Genomic DNA, 22,007 nt, shown 5'->3' with positions numbered 1-22,007 from the left:
TGAGTAATGTGATGTAAGTGAGTAGTGTAATATAAGTAATATGATGTGAGTAATGTGATGTGAGTAGTGTAATATAAGTGAGTAAAGTGATGTAAGTGAGTAGTGTAATATAAGTGAGTAATGTGATATAAGTGAATAGTGTGATGTGAGTAATGTGATGTGAGTAGTGTAATATAAGTGAGTAAAGTGATGTGAGTAGTGTAATATAAGTGAGTAAAGTGATGTGAGTAGAGTAATATAAGTGATTAATATGTGAGTAGTGTAATATAAGTGAGTATAACTTAGATACTATAACTATAAAAGAACAGCAAAGTCCACATATATTTTATAACAATAAAAACACAGAGAAACAATATCACCGGAAACATTTTCAGAATAATTTTTTTTCCAGCTGATGAAAGATAAAAACAATGAAAGCCAGTCAGAATCCTTCCTGCTTTAAAGAGCGCGAGCAATTAAAGGGACAGACACAAAAGAATAAACTTCTTAGTATAAACTGAACGATTTCGTCCGTAGTTATCGTTATCGTTCTTGGTGTGAACGGGCCTTAAGAATCACTTCTTTTTAATGACTTCAAACATCATTTCAGCATATATTGTGTTCATCATGGTTTATGATATAAAATGAAAGCACGTCTTTTGTGAAATGGCCAATAATGAGTTGAGGAGGAGTCAAATGTTTTCTTTGTCTAAGGGAGTTTCTCTCTGTGGAATGTTCTGTGTGACTCATTATCTGATGTGTGGAGATTGTTGGTTAAATTCAACATTTACTAATACATAATTCAAATCATAAGTTGTATCTGATAATATTTAATGGACTTGAGCTGACATGAACTAGCAATAAACAGCTGTATTTTTATTAACTAACATTAACAAAAGGTTAATAAATACTTGTATTGCTCTTCTGCCAATTAACCAACATTAATTAATAGAACCTTATTGCACCGTTACATTTTACTTATTCCCTTCATACATGTATTAAGAATCACAGATTGACTGAAAAATGATCAAATTTAATATAGCAAAAAAATCAAAGGTAATGAGCTCAGATGTAATAAAAGGACAAAATACATTTTAATTTGATGTTTTTCAGCCACTCAAACATTCAGTAATGTCACATACAGCAATATAAAATGATGGTTTCATCATAAATTTAAAAATGTACATCAAGTAGAAAGAAGCAGTAAATGACACGACATAATATAAAAACATACAAATACAGTCATCACATCTCACCACGGTAATACTGTAACAGCAGAGACACACAATACTGTATCTGTCAATCCAGTGGAAACACATCAAGTGGATTTTAACCAAAATACTGACCGTTTAAACAGAAAAACCTTCTTCTCTACAGCGTAACTAACTCCTCTAACATCAGTCCAGTGTAGCACAAAACTACTCACAAAACACATTTGATAAAAAACTTGCTAAAGGAAATGAGGAGAAAAAAGTGGATTCTGAAAACAAAATTCTTCATTTTTGGGGTATATTAGCAAGGCACACAGTGTATGCTTCAACCAATTTTATATTATATAAAACACATTCTTTTTGACATACAAACTGCTATGGACAGCAATGCGTTGACTTTGTGTAAAATATCTTTCTCTTCTTTACAATCATTAATAAAATATAGCATTTCAGCTTTAGTCTTTGTGTCTCAATTTCAATGATATCATGTTATCATAAATAGATGCTTTTCATTACACACGAGGAAGAAAAATATTAAACGATGGCCACATTTAGGTACAGTATGAGTGTATTTACACCTTTATCCACAAGCTACACTGTACACAAGTACCGTGAATGAAAACCTGACGCTGTGAAACACGATAACTGAAGTTCTCATCAAACCATCATTCTCACTGAAACACAGAGCAGAATTAAAACATCTGGCATGAAAACATCACAGACAGACACTTATATCGTCATGCTGGTTTTCAAAACGTTTTCACGTAATGTTATTTTTACGAGGTTTGTACTAATGTAATATAGTTAGACAGTGATATTAAAAGACCTTGATTGATATTGATGATGCATTCTATATATGTGACCCTGGACCACAAAACCAGTCACATGGGTCAATTTTTTTAAATTGAGATAAATACATGAATAAATAAGCTTTCCATTGATGTATGGTTTGTTATGATATGACAATATTTGGCCGAGATACAACTATTAGAAAATCTGGAATCTGAGGGTGCAAAAAAATTGAAATATTGAGAAAATCGCCTTTAAAGTTGTTCAGTTATGTTGGCGATTGTGATGCATTCACTCACAAAAATAAATGTTTTATATATTTACAGTAGGAAATTTACAATATATCCTCATGGAACATGATCTTTACTTAATATCCTCATGATTTTTGGCATAAAAGAAAAATCGATAATTTTGACCCATACAATGTATTGTTGGCTATCGCCACAAATATACCCGTGCGACTCGAGACTGGTGACGTGATCCAGGCTCACATATAAGCCAACAGATGTGTTTATGAACGACCTTATTAATAAAACATACAATGTACAGACAAACAGATAAACCCAGAATATGAACACAATGCGCTAACTTGCATGTTAAAGGAGAACTCCGGTCAATTTTAACATTGAGCTCATTAATTTGTAAATTTGGAGTGCTGTCAGTACAGAAAACAACAAGCTTTTAGCCTCTTAACATCCTTGATGTGTCATTACAAGTGCACAGAAAATGTGAGTGATTCCTTCAGAGTGATCACGGGTGAATCTGACTGCAGTAGATGTGAAAGATATGAATAAAAGTGATGTTAATTCACTTTTCAAGGATGTTTCAAGCACTTTTCACACATCAAGGATGTTAAGAGGCTAAAAGCAGGTTTAAAACTTGCCCCATTTAAGTCAAGAGGCACTTTTTAAAAAGAAGATAACACGGTGTAGGCAACACCGATTTTTGTCGTTGTTCTCTGTACTGACAGCACTCCAAATTTACAAAAAAATGAGCTCAATGTTAAAATTGACCGGAGTTCTCCTTTAAGCATATTCCCATAGAAATGCTTGATGTGCAATTTAATGCATCATAAATAACGTGTATGTTGACTATGATCTTTTAAAATCGCAGTCTTTGGACATTAGGACACGTTCAGCACTCTTCAAGGTAAGTGTTTTAGATTGTCCCTCTGCTGTATATGGATAGCAAGTGTCCGAAACTTTGTTCACATCTTTGTCTTTCTTCTTTAGAGAGAAATCTAAGTTTTAGTGGCTTGACACAGATGATTGACAGGTCTGTGATCAGTCTGAAAACTATGAATGAAACAATGATTCTATGTATGGAAAGTGGTCACAGTTTATATTTCTCGGTTTATACAAAAATGTTTGATTTTTTAAAATCAAGATACAGTACATTAACTTGAGAAGCAAAATGACTTGAAAGTCTTGCTTTCTGAAGAAAATCATCAAAATGTTTTGAGTTTGTGCTTAAAACAAGAATAGGGAAAACAACATTTCTACAGTCTTTTCGGCAAATATTCATGACCTAAAATTCCACGAAAGTCTATGTATTCATGTAAAATAAAACTTTCTGGGTTTGTTTGTTTTTCCAAAATGTTTCCAGACCTGGAAATTACTATTTTAAAAATCTATCACTTCTATGCCAGATTTTTCACGACAGTCCAAACCCTGAAACAAGATTATTGTTCATATCTCACAGACAGATTTTTTTTTCTTGATTTAAGCATAAAATAACTTAATTTTGATACATTTTTCAGTAAAAAAAGACTTAAGATATTAAGTAATTTTGCTTCTCAAGTTACTGTAACTCTCAAGTTAGGTATTTGTAGAGGAAAGCAATACAAAAACTCTTTTTTTTTGCCGTTCACATTGGCTGTAGATGTAAATGTCCCGAGCTGAAGTACAGTAGTCCACTGCTTTCTTTTTAGTGGAGAACGCCAGGTTTTTCTCCACTGTCCTTCCACTGAAGGCACACGAAGCTTTGCTCAACGTGCCTCGACTCATAACAGCCACTCCTGTTGGCTTTGCCTCTTTCATAAGTCATGATGATGTGTGTCAGATGAGTCTTTCTTCCGGAGGCACTTTGAGCACGCTGCCCATCTCTAGCCGAGCTCCTGCGACCTCCTGTTGACTGGGGCTGTACGTTCCCTCAGACTGGCGTTTCTTCCGGGTGGTGAGAACCAGGCAAACCAATCCCAGTGCTCCCAGCAGGACAGCGAGACACGCCAGCGGGACGGCCACCAGCAGCCACCGCTCGCGCTCCTTCTGCAGCTGCTTCTACAGGAGCACACGGAGAACATTACAGCCCTGGCATTCACTCATTGCAGGACATGTGGACAAAATGGCGGAATCATACACACAAAAATAGAACTTAACGTAAAAACAAATTTCTGAAAAACTAAAACATTTCTTAGGGCCCTGTTATTGTAAATATTTTTAATATGATATTAAATTGTTACACTTTTATTAATTCAATTGATTAGATATGCTGTTTTTTTTATTTTTTTTTTTATTTTTTTTTACTTAAAGTGTAATTACTCCATTAAAATGTGATCAAGAAAAACTAAAAGGGAAAAAGTGGAATTTGAAAAATAAATCAATCAAAATAATTTTTTGTTAAACTTTTCTTAAAATGTAATTTTTGATAAACTTTTATTAAAATGCTGTTAAACGGCATACACTACTAAAATTAAATGAACCATAAAAATGGAATACCGAAAAATGAAAACAGAAAAAAATAGAACCCAGAAAAAATAGGATTTGGAACAAAATGAAACAGATATCATAGAGCCCTAAAAATTAAATTTTTGTTAAACTTTTAATAAATTGCTGTTAAATTGTATAAGTTCAATGATTTAGTTTAATTAGACATGCTTTTTGATTGCTAAAATTTAACTTAAATTCTAAATTTAAACTCAAAAAATGGAATTTGGAAAAAAATAAAATGGAATTTAGGAAACAATAAAACGGATTTCATAGGGCTCTAAAAAAGAATTTATTTCAAACTTTTAATGAATTTCACGATTTCAATTAATTAGACATGGTTTTTGATTGTTAAATAAAAAATGTGTAAATAAAACGCAATACAGAAAAATGTGGAAAAAAATTCATCCAGAAAAAAAATTTATAGAGGCACTAAAAATCTAATTTCTCTTAAACTTTTAAAAAGAAATTGTTAAATTCATTAGACATTTAATTTTACTAATAAAATAAAATTGAATCCAGATATAGGCTAATTGAACAGAAAAATGGAATTTGGGGAAAAAATATCATATATCATAGAGCCCTAAAAAAGTAATTTTTGTTAAACTATTTTTTGTTAAAATGACACAGATTTGGTAGGGCCCTAGAAGATGGATGAAACAAAAGGCCCAAGGCCCAAATCTCACCGTGTTCTCACAGTTTTCTCCGCTGACGCCCGACACACACTCACAGAGGTAGTGGTTGGCTCTGTTCACACACGTGCCTCCATTAAGACACGGGTCCGACTCACACTCATCTATATCCACTTCACATCTGGAAAACAAAAAGTCCTCAGTCTAACTATCAGTTACACATTTCCGCTTTTTTGTGCCAAGAATTGTATATCTACCTTAAAAGATACCACCATTAAAGTGACGAATCAAAGCTAAAGCAACTTTTTCTCCGGTACACTTATATAAACCTGATTACAGATGCAGAGCAAACAAGCAGAAAGCACGTGTAAAGCAGATGTTGCTCACCATTTACATGTTGCAATATAGAGCAAAGTGGACAGACATTTGTGTGCAAATCTGGCAAGTTCAATATTTTTCCTGTATAAGCATGATTTGTTTCTGAATAAACATCCTCTGTTGCACTGTTATTGTTACTAAAATTGAAAGTATTAAAAGTAATTTTTGTTAATTGAAATAAAGCTAGAATAATATATATATATATATGACATAATTTTTTTTTAAATGCTGCCTATAAAGTGAAATAAGTTGAAGTAATAAATATACCAAAACTAAAACTGAAATAAAAATAGATTAAAGCTACATATAAAAAAAAATTAAATAAAAAAAAAAATTAAATTAGAAATGCTGCCTATAAACTAAAATTATCAAAACTTAGTACAAATAAATTAAAGCTAAATAGATTTTTTTTAAAACGAATAAAACAACCAAAAAGTATATAATAAAATTACTAAAAACATTCAAATAAAATTCAAATGAAAAGTGAAAATATAAAAATAAAAGCCAATTCAAAATATTAATGAATGGACAAATCACATGTATTACTACAATACAGATTGTTGCAAAGCAGCTTCACATTAATAAATAGGCAATGAACTAAATGAATGCTGCAAAATTCATTTTTAAATTATAGAACGGATTCAATTTCAGCTCTACAGAAGACAACGCTGTCATTATTCTGCTCAACTTATATAGTTCAATATGTCAATGTTCCAAAGTTGATCATTTATGAAATAAACTCAATTCAGCGCTCTAGAGAAGGTAACAGTGTCAAGATTAACATCAGTTCAGTTCATTAACAGTGGCAATGCTGCAACATACAGTACATCAGTTATGAAGAAAATTCAATGCTAAATACATTTTAATATAGCACTGCTTTGTTGGCGCTGAAACAATATTCCTTTCAAACGCTAGTCGTCTTCTTCCTAGACCCTTGAATACATTGAAAGGAGTGTTGATCCAGGGACATGTTTTGGTAAAGCAAAAGTCCATTAGGCGTAATAATCCACACATGATGAGTGTGTGTGTGTGTGTGTGTGTGTGTGTGTGTGTGTTTGTGTACTTGTACAACTATCTTTGTGAGGACCAGTTTGAGTTTTAGACCATTGGAGTGAGGACAAAGAGAGTAAACTCCTCACTTTCTGAGACCTTTAAAGGCCTGTTTGAGGGTCAAGACTTGGTTTTAGTGATAAGGTTATAATGAGGTCAAGGGTCGGTTTAGGGTCAGGGGTCAGGTTAGGCACTTAGTTGTGATGGGTAAGGTTAGGGTAAGCGGCTAGAGATTGCATTGTCTCAATGAATGTCCTCATAAATATAGATGTACAAGAATGTGTGTGTGCGTGTGTGTGCGTGTGTGTGTGTGTGTGTGTGTGCGAGTGTGTGTGTGTGTGTGTGTGAAGGATCTCACCTCTCTCCGCTGAAGCCGGGTCTGCAGGTACAGTTCCTTCCCCAGGATCCCTCAGTGCAAACGCCACCATTCTCACAGTCTGAATCCACAACACACTGACGCCATCTGAATTATCAATGATCAATAAAAGAAATGACACACTCCAAAATCCATCACTGGGACGGTACCCTTTCAAAAGGTTCTAATATGCACCATTTAGGTACTAATATGTACACTATTGGTACCAATATGAACCTCTGAGATACTAATATGCACACGTTAGGTACAAAGATGCAGCATTTGAAAGGGTTCGACCGCAGAGCAGCTTTTGTACCTTTTTTCTGAGTGCATAATCCATAATGTGAAAATACAACAAGGCTTTTGTATTTTTGTATCAAACCAGGGTCCTTTTCTTTGAATATGGATGAATTGGTTCCCAGATAAACTCAGCACAAATCTTCGAAGCAAACTTGAAGTTCCTCCATCAGTGTTGATTAATAGAGTAACGCATCTGACTTTTCCAGCCTCGCTAACAGGGTTATTATTCAAGTCGCTGTTTAGATTTAAATAGGCAAAAGCTTAAGAGTCTATGTTCGGATCATTTTTGCAGTGATTATTGTGTTTCTAGCCTGTTATATGTTTGGCAGCAGTTCTTCTACTGTAACCCTCATTGATGGAGTGTGTAACTTTTCATTTCTTAAACACCCGTGTATGAAGACACATGATGGCCATATTCCTGGATGACAATGTCAAAATTCATCAGACTCAGATTGTGAAGGAATGGTTGAGGAGCATGAAGAATCATCTCCACACAAGAATCATCTCCTAAATTCACTGAAAGTGTTTGTGATGTTCCGGAGGAGACTTTACAGAGAGCTGGACTCTTGCATTGACAATACAACATTTACCTTGTGATGGAAATGAATGTGATGTTATTTCCATCAAGAGGTGCCTAAATTTTTGGTCAAGATCTTGAATTGACAATGTGCAGGACGATTCATTTGTTCGGCCGTAAAATAAGTGATTATGTCAAAATTCCCTATAAAATTAATTAATAAGTCCCTTTGAGCTACATTTACCTGTTTCCCTTACAGAGAGATTGAAAAACTAATCTTAATCGAGCGATTTAGTCCAATTTTTTATTTATTTTTTATATCTTCATTTGTGTTTTAAAGATGAGCGAAAGTCTTAAAGTGATATTTCACCCAAAACTGAAAATTGTCATCAATTACTCACTCTCATGTCGTTCCAAACCTGGAAGTTTAACTTGATATCGTAAAACTAAAACTGAAATAAAAAAAGAAAAACTATAGACATCTTTTTTAGAAAAAAAATAATAAAAATGACAAAATAATCAAATTACTAAAACTTTAACTAAAAGTAAAATGAAATGGAAGATATATAAAAAATAAATAAAAAATTCAAAATATTAATAAGAAATATAATAAGAAGCATCAAATCATCATATTAGAATGATTTCTGAAGGATCATGTGACACTGAAGACTGGAGTAATGATGCTGAAAATTCAGCTTTGATCACTGTATATAAATGACATTTTAACAATATATTCACATAGAAAACAGCTATTTAAAATTGTAATAATATTTCACAATATTACTGTTTGTACTGTATTTTTGATCAAAGATCAGGGGCCGGTTGCATAAACCTCTAAGACTAGTCTTACAAGTTAGACTTACATTTTTTTCTTTAAGGCCGTGTGTCCACCGAAGTGTTTTTATCCAGCTGAAAACGACTAGCTATGAGCGCTTGAGAGCGTTTTGGCAGCGTTACGTTTTTTTTTCAGTTGAGACGCTTCGCTTTTTATGATACAGAATATCCGCGAAAGTGTTACTAGTGTCTCATTTCACACATATTTTGTTTCTGTGTTGATTCTATATTAAAATGTCGATACAATGTAACCTATTTTCTCTGGCTCTTGTTTTAAATGATTTTGTTCTGTTATTATGCTAGTTGTTGTCTGTTGACGTTGTACAAGCAGAATGTGGCGGTTGGTCGGTGTGGTATTAGTCCCGCCTCTCCTCCACTGTAATTGGACGGTTTGATAAAGTGACAGTGATGAGTGCTGCGTTTTACCCAAAGTTGAACATTCTTCAACTCTCGGCGGCCTGTAAAAAACGCAGAAAGCTTCAGCGTGAAAAAAAAAACGCTTTGGTGGACACACAGCCTAAGACAGTTCATAGCTTTTTTAAATCAGTTACATAAAAAAAACGTAGATTGGCCTAATTTGATTCCAAAAAGGAAGATTGACTGCTAGTGGGTCATGCTAGAACTTAAGACACTGTGTTAACATAATGGCTGTTTCTGCAACCGGCCCCGGGCCCCATCATCTGCAGACATCACTCACTGGCAGGACGGGCCCGTGTGAGCAGGTGGACAGACGCAGGTGTATCCCAGGACCGTCTTCACACACGAGCCTCCGTTCTCACAGCGATGCTCCTGGCACCCGTCCACCTCCTCCTGGCAGTTCTTCCCAAAGTATCCATCAGGACACTCGCACACATAGTCCCCGGGCAGATCCCGGCACACGCCGAAGACACAGGGCTGTTGGACACACTCATCCACGTTCTCCTCGCAGCGTTCGCCCATCCATCCCGGGACACATGTGCAGGCGAAGAGATTGAAGAGATCCGTGCAGGAGCCGTTGTTCAGGCAAGGCTCGGAAACACACACGCGGGAGCCGGAGCATCCCAGCTGAGGCTCTGCCGTCCCGCCAACTCGGATGAACTGGGATGTTTGCGGCGCCTTGTCCTCCAGGCGTCCGGAAAACGGTAAATAAACCCCACCGATCCGCACCTCTCCCAAACAGCCGGTGTAGTTCTCCGCCAGCCACACGGTGGAGGAGTTGAGGAAGTCCAAGCTGCCAGACGCCGCCAGACTGGACCCTGATATCCGGCCGTCCACGGCCAGCATCCAATGGGACGCGGAGTTCCTCGAGACGGATGAGTAGAGCAACAACACCTGATGCCATTCTCCATCCGAAACGGGGACGTTGCTGGTGAAAGCGTGCACATCCAGACTGTTCCCCTCACGAAACTTCACGATCAGCGAGGAGTTCAGAAGCCCCATGCAAAAGAACTCCAGCCGGTCCGAGGCGCGCAACAGCGTCCCGTTCTCCTCGCGCGTCCGCAGATCCATGGAGATCCGCGTCACCGGGAACAACAGGGAGCCGTTGGCACTGAACCTCAGAGCGTTGCTCTCAAATGTGGCGTTGGCTAAACCTGGAGTGAGGAGGAGTGTGTTAACACAGGGCGTCACAAGTGTGTTAACACTTACTTGAACTAATCCAATTATTTACTTGACGTACACTGGAAATATCAATCATTTAACAACACATTTGCATGGTCACATGGTTATTATTTATAAACTCTAATTATAAAAAATGACATGTATATCACCGTTGTAAATTACAATAAACTATGACTATTCAATAAAAAATGTATGTGATAATATAAATTAAAAAATTTACACTACAAGTTAAAATTCTACATGACTGCCAAAAAATTCAATTTGAACTTTTACTGTTTTATTGTCATTATTAGTTTTACCTCTAATTATAAAAGATGAGAGAAAATATTACAGTTGTGAATTACAAAAAAAAACTGACTATTCAATAAAAATGTACTTAATATTAAAATGTGTATTTTACACTAAAAGTTAAAATATTAAATGATAGCCAGTAAATTATTATTTTGTCATATATTTCATTTTGAACTGATAATGTTGTTTTTATTATTACTATTACTATTATTATTATTATTATTATAACAAAAAAATGACAGAAATATATTACTCTTATAAATTACAATAAACTATGAAAATTCAATTAAAAAAAATGAATGTGATAATATGAACATTTTTATTTTAGGCTACAGGTTAAAATACTAATATTTATGTCTTAAATTCTCTCAATATGTTAATATTCTTTGACGCAATACTTTGAAACCCTCAAAGTTTAACATTTCAAATCATAAAGCTTTTATTTTGACAGAATACTGGTGAAATTATGTAATATTTTCAAATTTAATCCAACTGGATTCAAATCAATGAACCAAAAATTACACAATGAAAAACAAAACTGTATTTATTTACATTCTTTTTTATTTTATAGATTCTTTTTTCTTTTCTTTTTTTTTATGTGCTTTCTTGAAGTTCTAACATCAGAGCATTGCACTAGAAACACCAAGATCAAAAAATGTACACCTTCAATGCACATACATTTCTTGAAATAAAAGTGTCTGCAAAATGCATAAATATTGAGAAACATAACAAAATACATTATTTTTTTATTATTATTTAAAAAATTATTATGGGTCTGAGCATTTAACCACTAAATGTATGGGTCGAGTTCAAGAAGATTTCAAGGAAAACATCCTAGATTTTCCAACAAACTCCAAAAATGCATTGTGGGTCAAACTGACCTGAAACATAATATAAGGGTTAAATGTTTCTTTTTTTCATATGACTTGTTGGGTTTCATCTGAGTTTAGTTAAACAAGAAAAACAGAATAAAACAGGGAACACTGAAGCTCAGTCAGTCGGATACTCACACTCATAACCATCAGGCAGATCCACACACTGAGTCCCGGAGTCACACGGATCGCTCACACACCACACATGCGTGTCACACGTCTTCCCGGAGAAGTTCAGCGGACAGGAGCACACAAAGTCATTCCAGATGACCCGGCATTTCCCTCCGTTCTCACAGGGCTTCATCTGCAAACACAACGTGTGATAGTACAACATCTGAGGAGTCGAGACAAACACCAGAAAAGTGTGTAACACTCTCAGCAGAAGTTAGTACAGTAGGAAAGATTTGTTTTTGGCGGCATTTATGTGATCAAAAATACAGTAAAAATAGTGAAATATTATTACAATTTAAAATAGCTGTTTTCTATGTGAATATACAGTAAAGTGTAATTTATTCCGGTGATCAAAGCTGAATTTTCAGCATCATTACTCCAGTCTTCAGTGTCACATGATCCTTCAGAAATCATTCTAATATGAGGATTTGCTGCTCAAGAAACATGTATTATTATTATTAATGTTAATGTTAAAAACATACTTTTGATGAAACATTGATACATTGTGTTTTCCTGTCTTCTTTGATGAATAAAAAAGTTCATTAGTACAGCATTTATTATGTTGGCTTGACAAATGTTAACAATATTATTGGCTCGACATCACTGTTAGCAATGTGATAACACATGCTAGCAACATGATAATTCATGTTAACAATGTGTTAAAACATGTAACCAACATGATAAGTTATGCTACTAAAATGCTAAATCATGCTAGCAACATATTAACCATGCCAACAACATGCTAATTCATGTTGGAAATGAGCCAAAAAATGCTAATTCATGTTAGCAACCTGTTAAACATGTAAACAACATGCTAATTCATGCTAGCAATCTGCTAAAACATTCTTATTCATGTTAAATGTGTGAAAACTTGTTAACAACATGTTAATTAATGCTAGATATGTGTTAAACATGCTAGCAATATGCTAATTCATGTTAGCATTATGCTAGTTAATGTTAGCAATATGCTAATTAATGTTAGCAATGTACTCAAACATGTTAGCAATATGCTAATTGATGTTAGCAATGTACTAAAACATGTTAGCAATGTGCTAATTCATGCTAGCAGTATGTTAAAACATGTGAATTCATGCTAGCAGTGTTTTTCTCTTTCCACTTCACTAAATTTAAAGCTTATCAAATTTTTGTAACATTATAAATGTCTTTACTGTCACTTTTGATTAATTTAATGCACCCTTGATGAATACAAGTATTCATTTCTTTAAGCTTATCCCAAACTTTTGAACGGTAATGTCTCACCTTACACGTCTGGTCGCCCACACACCCCTCCAGCACATTCGAGGAGTTTCTGGGTAAGTAGCTTGAATGCTGTGGTTTCTGGCTGATGCTCCCCGAGTACATGAACAGTTGTGTGTCGTCTATCCGGACGTCCTGCAAACAACCCTTGAAGTATCCGCCCCACTGTGCAGTGTTTTCTCCTTCGGGAAGCCCACCGAGATACGCCACATCTCCCGCCTCCACCTCAAAATCAACAAGACTGGCAGAAATCTGCTGCGTTTCGTTAAACACTAAAACACCTTGCTGTTTTTTAATAGCCACAAAGACCTTCTCCCCATCGGTTAGGAATCTGGAGGCCTTTATGATGGATTTGTATATCGCAATATATACTGAGCCATTTTTCAGAAAAAGAGTGAAGTAGGCTTGATTGTCATGCTGGAGCTGAAAGACCAGGCCGTCTGAATGCCGTGATCTGAGCCACAGCGACACGCTCAGGTTTGAGTCGTGCTTCTGGAGGATGGGGAACGCAGCGAAGCTTCTGTTGCGCTCGTGACTGAACGTCCATGAAGAGTGCTCTGTTGGGGAGAACGCTTACAAGTTTTAGTGAAAAGCATCACGAGAGAAAACATGCACACCTCAAAAATAAGAAAACAAGAATTTATAGTTGATAAGGCCTACTTTAGGAGACTTAAGATTTGTTTAAAGCTGCAGTCCGTAACTTTTTTGGGTTAAAAATGATCCAAAATAAATGTTTGAGCAAGTACATAACCAGCCAGTGTTCAAAACTCTCTGCTTGCCGCAGCTCGATTCAAAACGGTAAGCTTGTAATAATGTTTTTAACTCCAGTGGTACTGGTGGATTTCCGCGGGAAATTCGAGCATGTCTTTGCGTCATTACGTCACATCTGTCCACATAAAGAAGAGTCTCGGCTAGTCGGCGATGAGTGTGAGGATGCTGGAGGTGGAGATTTATAGCCTTTTCTCACATCACTTGATATAATTAAACTTATCAATTTGATGGCGGATCCAGAAAGGTTCAAACGACAATCACCAACTGGAGATTCACCCGTTGTAAAATGCAAAAGACTTCGGACTTTTCGGAAAATTCTTATGTTGATCATACTTCCAAAAAGTAGAATCTGTGATTGCGAATGCCAGGATCACACTGGCGCGACTGACAGCCGCACAATCTCCTCAAAACATTGGATTCATCCGCGCTGTGCCTTTGCCGAGACACAACCCACGGAAAGTTGATAATTCCGCCAATAACTGTAATTGCAGATTTCGAACAGAGATGGCGACAAAGAGGAAAAACTACGGACTGCAGCTTTAATGAGTAAAAATATGACTCATGAAACACAGTCCTGCCAAATTATCATTACCATGTGTTTGTACAGTAATGTTTGGTCATTCTCATTCATGTTTGCTATTAATGATGATCAAGGATTCGCAAACTTTTTTTGTCAGCCTCTGATTTCAAATATTTACTATTTTAAGTTAATATTTCAATAATTGAACAACATATTTGCATGTTCATAGTTCTGTGATATTAGTTAATGGTCACAGGATATGCAGGTAAACCAATAAAATGTTTTTTTAATCAATTTTATATTTTATGATTTAGTAAATAATTAGTTTTTACTCAACTTACAAACAGCCTGTAGTTTTCTCACAAAATCTAGTTTAGGGAACAGTGTTTATTTGAAATATTTAAGAACATTATAAATGTATTTACTGTCAATTTTAAACATATTTGATGTATACATTTCTATTTTTACTTTTAAAATATTACTAAAACCAATTTTTTTTAATGGTAATGTATAGTGGTTTCCACAAAAAAAATTAAGCTTGTATGTTTTCAACATTGATAATAATCATAAATGTTTCTTGAGCATCAAATCCTCATATTAGAGTGATTTCTGAAGGATCATGTGACACTGAAGACTGGAGTAATGATGCTGAAAATTCAGCTTTGATCACAGGAATAAATTACAGTTTAGTACTTATTCACATAGAAAACAGTTTTGATTATAATATTTCACAATATTACTGTTTTACTGTAATTTTCATCATAAATGCAGGCTTGGTGAGCAGAATACTTTTATTCAGCAAGGATGCATTAAATTGATTTAAAAGTGACAGTAAAGTAGTTTATAATGTTTGAAAAGCTTTCTATTTCAGAGAAATGCTGTTCTTTTGAACTTTCTATTTATCACAGAATCCTGAAAAAAAAACTGTTTTCAACACTAATAAAAATGATGTGTTTTGAGGAGCAAATCAGCGTATTCTGTAATCTATTTATTATATATCCTGTAAAAAAAAAACTTATATAATGTATAATGTTACAAAATATTTCTAGTTATTTTAAATTGTAAACAATATTTCACAATATTAATGTTTTTGCTGTATTAAAAAAAACACGCAGCCTTGCTTTAGTGAACAGAAGAGACTTCTTTCACACAAAAAAAAATCTTCTTAAATTAAAATTCATAAACAGTAGCGTGTGTGTGTAGTGTATATATATATATATATAATATATATATATATATATTTATTTATTTTTTTTATTATTAAATAGAGGCATCATTTAATAAGGCTTAAATTAAGGCTTACCAAATTAAGGCTTACATATAAAGTCATGTCATTGACACATAATTTAATAATTCATTACGGCAAGCTGTTATTTAATAGTCAGCTCACCTTCTGAACAGTTGTGTCCGTGAAACGGCGTGTGGCATTGGCACATGTAGTCGGTCCACAGATCCACACAGTGTCCTCGCTCAGAGCAGGGATCGGGACGGCACCGCTCGCTCCTCTCACAGCCCATCTGCACATACTGAGAGCTGAGGCTTCTGGGTAAAACCAGCTCAGCATCTACACGCAGATCCTCCACACACCCGACGAACGCGGTCCCGGACGCCGTGTTGTTGAGGAACTCCTGAGGAACGCCTCCGATGTGTGTCTTCTCCAAGCCCTTCGGCTGGAAGGACAGAAGCTGGTTGTGTCCTCCATCCTCGGCGGTCGTGTTTTCTGATATCAGGGTCAGAACGAGTCTCTCATCCACACTAACAGAGACTTCATGCCAGAGCCCGTCACTGAACTCCCCGGTTAACGTCACAGCAAGCCTTAAATCTCCAGATTCGGCTCTGGAGAGAAGATTCCCCCCTCTCAGCTCCAGTGTAAAAAAGTGCTCTTGGCTTCCCCGGTAGAGGAGGATTGCATCTGGTAAAGTCGTCCTGAACCTCATCTGGACGCTCGGCGCATGTGATCCCGCATCCCGGCGACTCCGGTTACTGTGTGAAACCTCCAAGACCACATAACCTCCATCCGTCATGGAGAAGGTGGTGGAGGTTTCGCATCGGTCCCCATGATAACCAGAAGGGCATGTGCAGGTGTGTCGATGCTCCTCTCCATGCAGTGATGGCCAGCAGGTGGCGCTGTTCAGGCAGGGGTCGTTCACACACCCGGTCAATACGACGTCACAGTCCCGGCCGCCCCAGGGCAACTGGTCCCGCGCAGGACGAGGACAGTAACACATGTAGTCATTAATGCCATCCTCACACCGGGCACCGTTCCGACACGGCTCGCTCTCACACTCATCCACGTCAATCTCACACACCACACCTGCAGGGAGATCACACACACACAGGTCATGTGAGGCTTTACACTGCTGTTCTACAAAACTGTTAGTCTTATTCAAAAACTTTTTATATGCAACACTAGGGCTGAACGATTGGGGGAAATCTAAAAATCTAACTACAGTTTTCTGATCAAAATTAGGATTTAAAATTTAACATCCTGGTTTGCTCTGATTGTTTTTGTATACATAATATACAAATTTAAACATCAAGCCCCACAAACGAGACATGCTGCACAATTTGGCAACAATTTTGCGATTATGTATCAATATGACTATAAAGAAGAAGAAGAAAAAGTGTTAATAATAATAATACATAAAATATATAATAATACTAAAGAAAAAATAAGAATTATCACTATTGTAAAAAACATTATTTAGTATTTAAGTAATACAAATATAAAATATAATGTTTTATTATTATTATTATTATTGATAATATAATAATAATAATACTATAATATTAAGTACTATTACTATTGTAATATTTCACTAATATAAAAATTGAGTATTTAAGTAATACAATATAAAAACAAATATAATATAAAAATATAATCATACATTTTATTATTGCTATTGTTGTCGATAATATAATAATAATACTATAATAATAATAATAATAAATAAATAAAATAAGCAATAATAATAATAATAATAATAAAATATTACTATATTGTAAAAAATAAAGCATTTAAATAATATAATATAAAAATATAAAGATAATATAAAAATATAATGACATTTTATATTTATTGTGGATCATATAATAATAATAATAATAGCAATACTATAAAAATTAATACTATTACTATTGTAATAATTCACTGTAAAATTTAAAAATATATATATATTTAAGCAATATAATAACAATATACTAAGTTTTATTTTGTTGTTGATAATATTACATAAAATATACAATAATTCTAAATATAAAAAATAATATTGTAATATTTCGTTGTAAAATTTACTAATATTATGGCTAACGCTTTTTGAAATACACAACATATATTTATTTAATTAAATTTATAAATCGCAATAATACATATCATGATTCCAGTTTTATTTCGATGAATTGTGCAGCCCTACGCAACACTCTTTTTATGTGAGGATTTTAGAGATCCCGTGACTAAGAAAGTGATTGGTTATACTTAAACTAATTATATATTATCAAACAAATGAAGAAAACATAAGACTTCATTTGAGTGAAAGCCAACAAACCAACTGACAATGTAAATCTTTAGCAGAAACTTATGAAGCAACTGCAACCTTGATCAATTACTAACAGCACAGTGAGATAAAAACAAAAAAATTGACTTTTAACTGCATTTACTTTAAGCCTTTTAGTAATGTAATCCTGGTAAAAGGATTGGCATGCCAGCATATGGTTGGAACGGTTGCTTCTACTTAACAGAAGTTTATTTATTGTGTTTACGGTTGACTACCGCTGTGAATAATAATACTGTACCTGTAAATATGACCAAACTACACCAGCACACAACAAGAGAGAGCTGTTATTGAGCAACCATCAGTGCAAACTGTAAAGAGTTGCTTGTAATACATTTTGCAAATAAGATTACGGATAAGCTGCTTGAAAACAATGTGTATTGTGAAAAGCACTATACAAATGAAACTGACTTGATAACTCAATTCGAGCACATGTTATGCAGAATGCAAAAAGTTGCACTACAGTTAAGGGAAAAGAAACAAGTTAAGAAACTGAAACCAACAATGTTAGCAATACCACAATACTAAATTTGAAGAGTAAACTGGAACAATACAATCCTAGAGCGGACATATAGTTTTTCCACTAGTTTTCCAGTACAAATATCTAAATTCTTAAATCAAGATACATTTACTTGAGATTTTTTTCTCTTGTTTTCAGAGAAATTTAATGCAAAGGGAAAATAAGTTTATTTTTCTGACCCCACTTGCAGAAATATCTGAAATTCTTAAATACGGATATGCAAAATAACATAAAATAAGAGTCTTGTTTTCTGGAGAAATTCTTCTAAAGAAAAATGCACTTAATTCAGAGGAAAAACAAGTTTATTTTTCTGACCCCATTTAAATAATAATAATAATAATTAAACATAAACTTATTTATGATACATATTTTTCAGAAAACAAGACTTCTTATCATGTGTCATTGTACATATTTGCACTGGAATACAAAACAAAAATACTGAGTGAGAAAATCCCTCGTTGCGTTGAACAGGAGTGTCTTTATTTGTGCTTTTCAATAATAACTATGTGCCTGAAAATCCAGAACACAGTCTACAGTTTATGTATGATATCATTCATCATAAATTGAATTTCAAAGGAAGGAACCAGTCGCTCTTCGTGGACAGGAGAATCCCGAGTTTTCTGCAGGCTTTTTCCACATGACTTCCAGAGCGCTCCGACACTTTACCTGTCAGGAGAAGCATCCCACTGCAAATGACTTTCACTATCAGTCCTCTCATCCCGGCGGAGTCACTCTCGTCCTGACACGAGTGACAGTTTGCAATGTTTTCTTCCTCCTTCTCTCAGTGCTCCTTTCTTTCCAGCGTCTTTGTATTTTTCCCCTTTGCACAAACGCACAGCCACAGTGGACGGAGCTCTCGGTGCCGAGCGTCCCGGAGCGAGTGCGAGGGATGAGTGATAATAATCCACAGATTCCCTCCCTTCCCAGCTGGCTCCTGTCAGTGCTGACATCAGGAATGTTTCTGCCAACTCATTACTGGAGATGTGGGTTGTGTCTGTGTCCGTGTGGGAAGGTTTCAGGAAGCCTGGAACGCACTACACCACTTTTAAACGCTATACGCATTATATACAGCACTGGCCAAAAGTGACTCGACAAGCTATCAGAGTTGAATTGAGAAAATGATCGCTGGAAATGAACTAAACTCAACTAGACGACTGAAATCCGCCATCCTGAAGTTATTAGTCCAAGCTGTGGGTGTTTGTTGGTCTGTCAGGATCATCTGTCTTAAGCAGCTCTCCTGTAAGCGTCTCACCTCACTTCACACTAAAACACTATTACAACAGGATTTGTTTTCTTAAAGTTGGAGCATGTCTATGATTCAAACTAGGCCTATATCGAAATTATCGAAATATCACAAATGTATATATCGCGATATATGCAATAACTGCGGTCATGATCAAAAGACAAAGATAAAATCACTCACAGCTCTTGGTTGATTAACTTTTGTAGCTTTAATAAGAATCAGTATATCAATTCATCATCAATTACATTTGATTATTCAGTTTCTGTTGTTAAATAACCCTAATGTAGGATAACCTGAACCCCTAAACCCCAATGATGTTAAAATAACACTTCTTATTCTACACTGATGTTCACTTTCAGAAGTTATAGGGATGTTTTCTAGTCACAAAAAGAATGTGAAACATGTATGTAGGTTATATGATTTTAAATATATTTTAAAGATAATTTAAGTTTATTTTACACACTTTAAGCATTATCGTATCGCATATCGAATATCGCATTATGTAATGAGTTATCGCACTTTTCTTCAATATCGTGAAGCCCTAGTTCAAACTGTATCTCAGTGATTAAGACTGAGGTGAGAGTTTATACAGAGCTCTTCAGTTTTACTCCCACATTTATTAGAGTAAATAATGTTTTTTGAATCTAGTACCACTTCATTTGTTGAAGTGAATTTTGGGGTGAACTATCCCATTCATTTAAAGGGAAAACAGATTCTTCTGAAAAGCAGACATTTTTTCTTGTTTTAAAGTCCCCCTGTGGTGGTGTTTTTAATACGCTTTAAGACAAACCATGTGTAAGTTCATAAGTCGACAGCATTGCTGAGTATTTCCTCCTTAAAACTGCAGTGAACCAAAGACAGTCTCAAAAACACGCTTTGAAATCGCTGGTGTTTCTGACGTCACAAACTACCTTGTAACCAATCAGATCAATGTGTGATCGTCAACCAGTGGATCTCTGAGCTGAGTGAGTGAGTGGAGGCGGGGCTCATTTGCATATTCATAGAACCGCGCATACTAAATGAGGCAAGGGTGTCGAGTTACATTCAAGCTATTTGAAGGCATGAAGAATTTTTTTTTCATGGAAAAAACATTTAATTATGTCATTTTTGTGATCAAAGATGAGGTTTAAGGGATAAAATTATTGACTACAGGGGGACTTTAACTGTAAAGACATTTGTTATCTTCAGTCATTTTGCTTCTCAAGTAAATGTATCTTGATTTAAGGATGTTTAGATATTTGTTCTGGAAAACAAGAGAAAAATACTGAGGTAGAAAATCTTTTTTTGCAGTGTAACTGTAAGAGCAAGTCTACCGAGTCAGAAAAGCCACTCATGCGGAGCTGGAATAAGTCTTTGTTAATCGATGATCTGCACCCCATTGTGCGAAAAGAAAATAAATAAAAATGTTTTAATGGCACTAGTGTTTATTTCATCTGGAAACTGCAGTGAATTGTGTGTATAGGTACATTTTGTGAGTTTTGAAAAGCCTATTTTTTGAGCCTATGCTGTGCAATTAGCAATTGGATATATTTGCATTAAGCATTATCTAGATTTTTTTACAGAAAAGGATATGGGTTACACAGAGCAGACGTACACACCTGTGAACCCCGGCGGACACCAGCACTGAAATGCATTGACGAGATCTTCACAGGTTCCTCCGTTTTCACACGGTGCCGACTCACATTCGTCGATGTTCACTGAACAGTTTTCACCTGAGAAACAGAGACGCTGCGGTTACTGATGCGGTTCGATGCTCTGTGAGCAGCGGTCAGCGGTGTTTCTCACCAGTGAACCCAGCGGGACAGTGGCACAGGTATCCAGACGCCTTCTCGAAGCTGAAGTCCTGGTCCAGTTCAGGCAGAACTCTGTAGTGTCTCGAGTCGGAGCGCTGGAAACATTCACCGCCATTCACACACGGCCTCGCGTCACACTCGTCCACGTCGACCTCACAGTTCTCGCCTTCATAGCCTGAAATACAGAACAGAAGAAACGAGGAGAACTGACTTTATACTTCATATTTTCAGTTAGCTTTTATTTGATATTTTTGTAGCGCTGTGAAGTTTGTAAATATATACAAGTGTGTGAGATGCGATTAATCGCAATTCATTGATTTGACGGCACACATTTTTTAATGTTCATGTTATTAGTTATTATAGTTTAATGTTTTTAGTTTCATTATGTGCTTTCATCATTTTATTATTATTATTTTTTTCAAATATTGCTATTTAGGTCTAATTTATTTTTATTTCAATTTTATTTTATTTTTATTTCCAGTTGATCATTTTAGTGCTTCAACTTAAACTTATTTCAATTTATTGCCAAAACAAATATGTTTATTTTTTGTTTAGTTTAAGTTTTCCAACTAATATCGATAGGCCTATTTCAGCTTTATTTCACAGAAATGTTTAAAGTCCCCATGAAATCAAAATTGACCCTTTGTTAGCGCATATTACTAGTCTTGT

General features: G+C 35.2%; 1 protein-coding gene across 1 annotated transcript in view; it reads right to left on the bottom strand.

The window, feature by feature from the left end:
* Positions 1-3,697: 3,697 nt before the first annotated feature.
* crb2b (crumbs cell polarity complex component 2b) overlaps positions 3,698-22,007 on the bottom strand; it is a gene marked incomplete at its 5' end in the record, with an annotated part of 35,580 nt that continues 17,270 nt past the window's right edge. Inside the window, 9 exons of the mRNA XM_081348281.1 lie at positions 3,698-4,258; positions 5,371-5,497; positions 7,103-7,207; positions 9,448-10,321; positions 11,651-11,816; positions 12,944-13,497; positions 15,622-16,545; positions 21,144-21,257; positions 21,331-21,513. Of these exons, the coding sequence (XP_081204407.1) occupies positions 4,037-4,258; positions 5,371-5,497; positions 7,103-7,207; positions 9,448-10,321; positions 11,651-11,816; positions 12,944-13,497; positions 15,622-16,545; positions 21,144-21,257; positions 21,331-21,513 (3,269 nt within the window). The 3' untranslated portion in view covers positions 3,698-4,036. The remainder of the gene's footprint in view (positions 4,259-5,370; positions 5,498-7,102; positions 7,208-9,447; positions 10,322-11,650; positions 11,817-12,943; positions 13,498-15,621; positions 16,546-21,143; positions 21,258-21,330; positions 21,514-22,007) is intronic.

This window comes from Scardinius erythrophthalmus, assembly GCF_964197995.2.
Source record: "Scardinius erythrophthalmus genome assembly, chromosome: 20".
Taxonomy (NCBI): Eukaryota; Metazoa; Chordata; class Actinopteri; order Cypriniformes; family Leuciscidae; genus Scardinius; species Scardinius erythrophthalmus.
The sequence above is the reverse complement of the archived record's forward strand: the minus strand, read 5'-3'. Positions and strand labels throughout refer to the sequence as shown.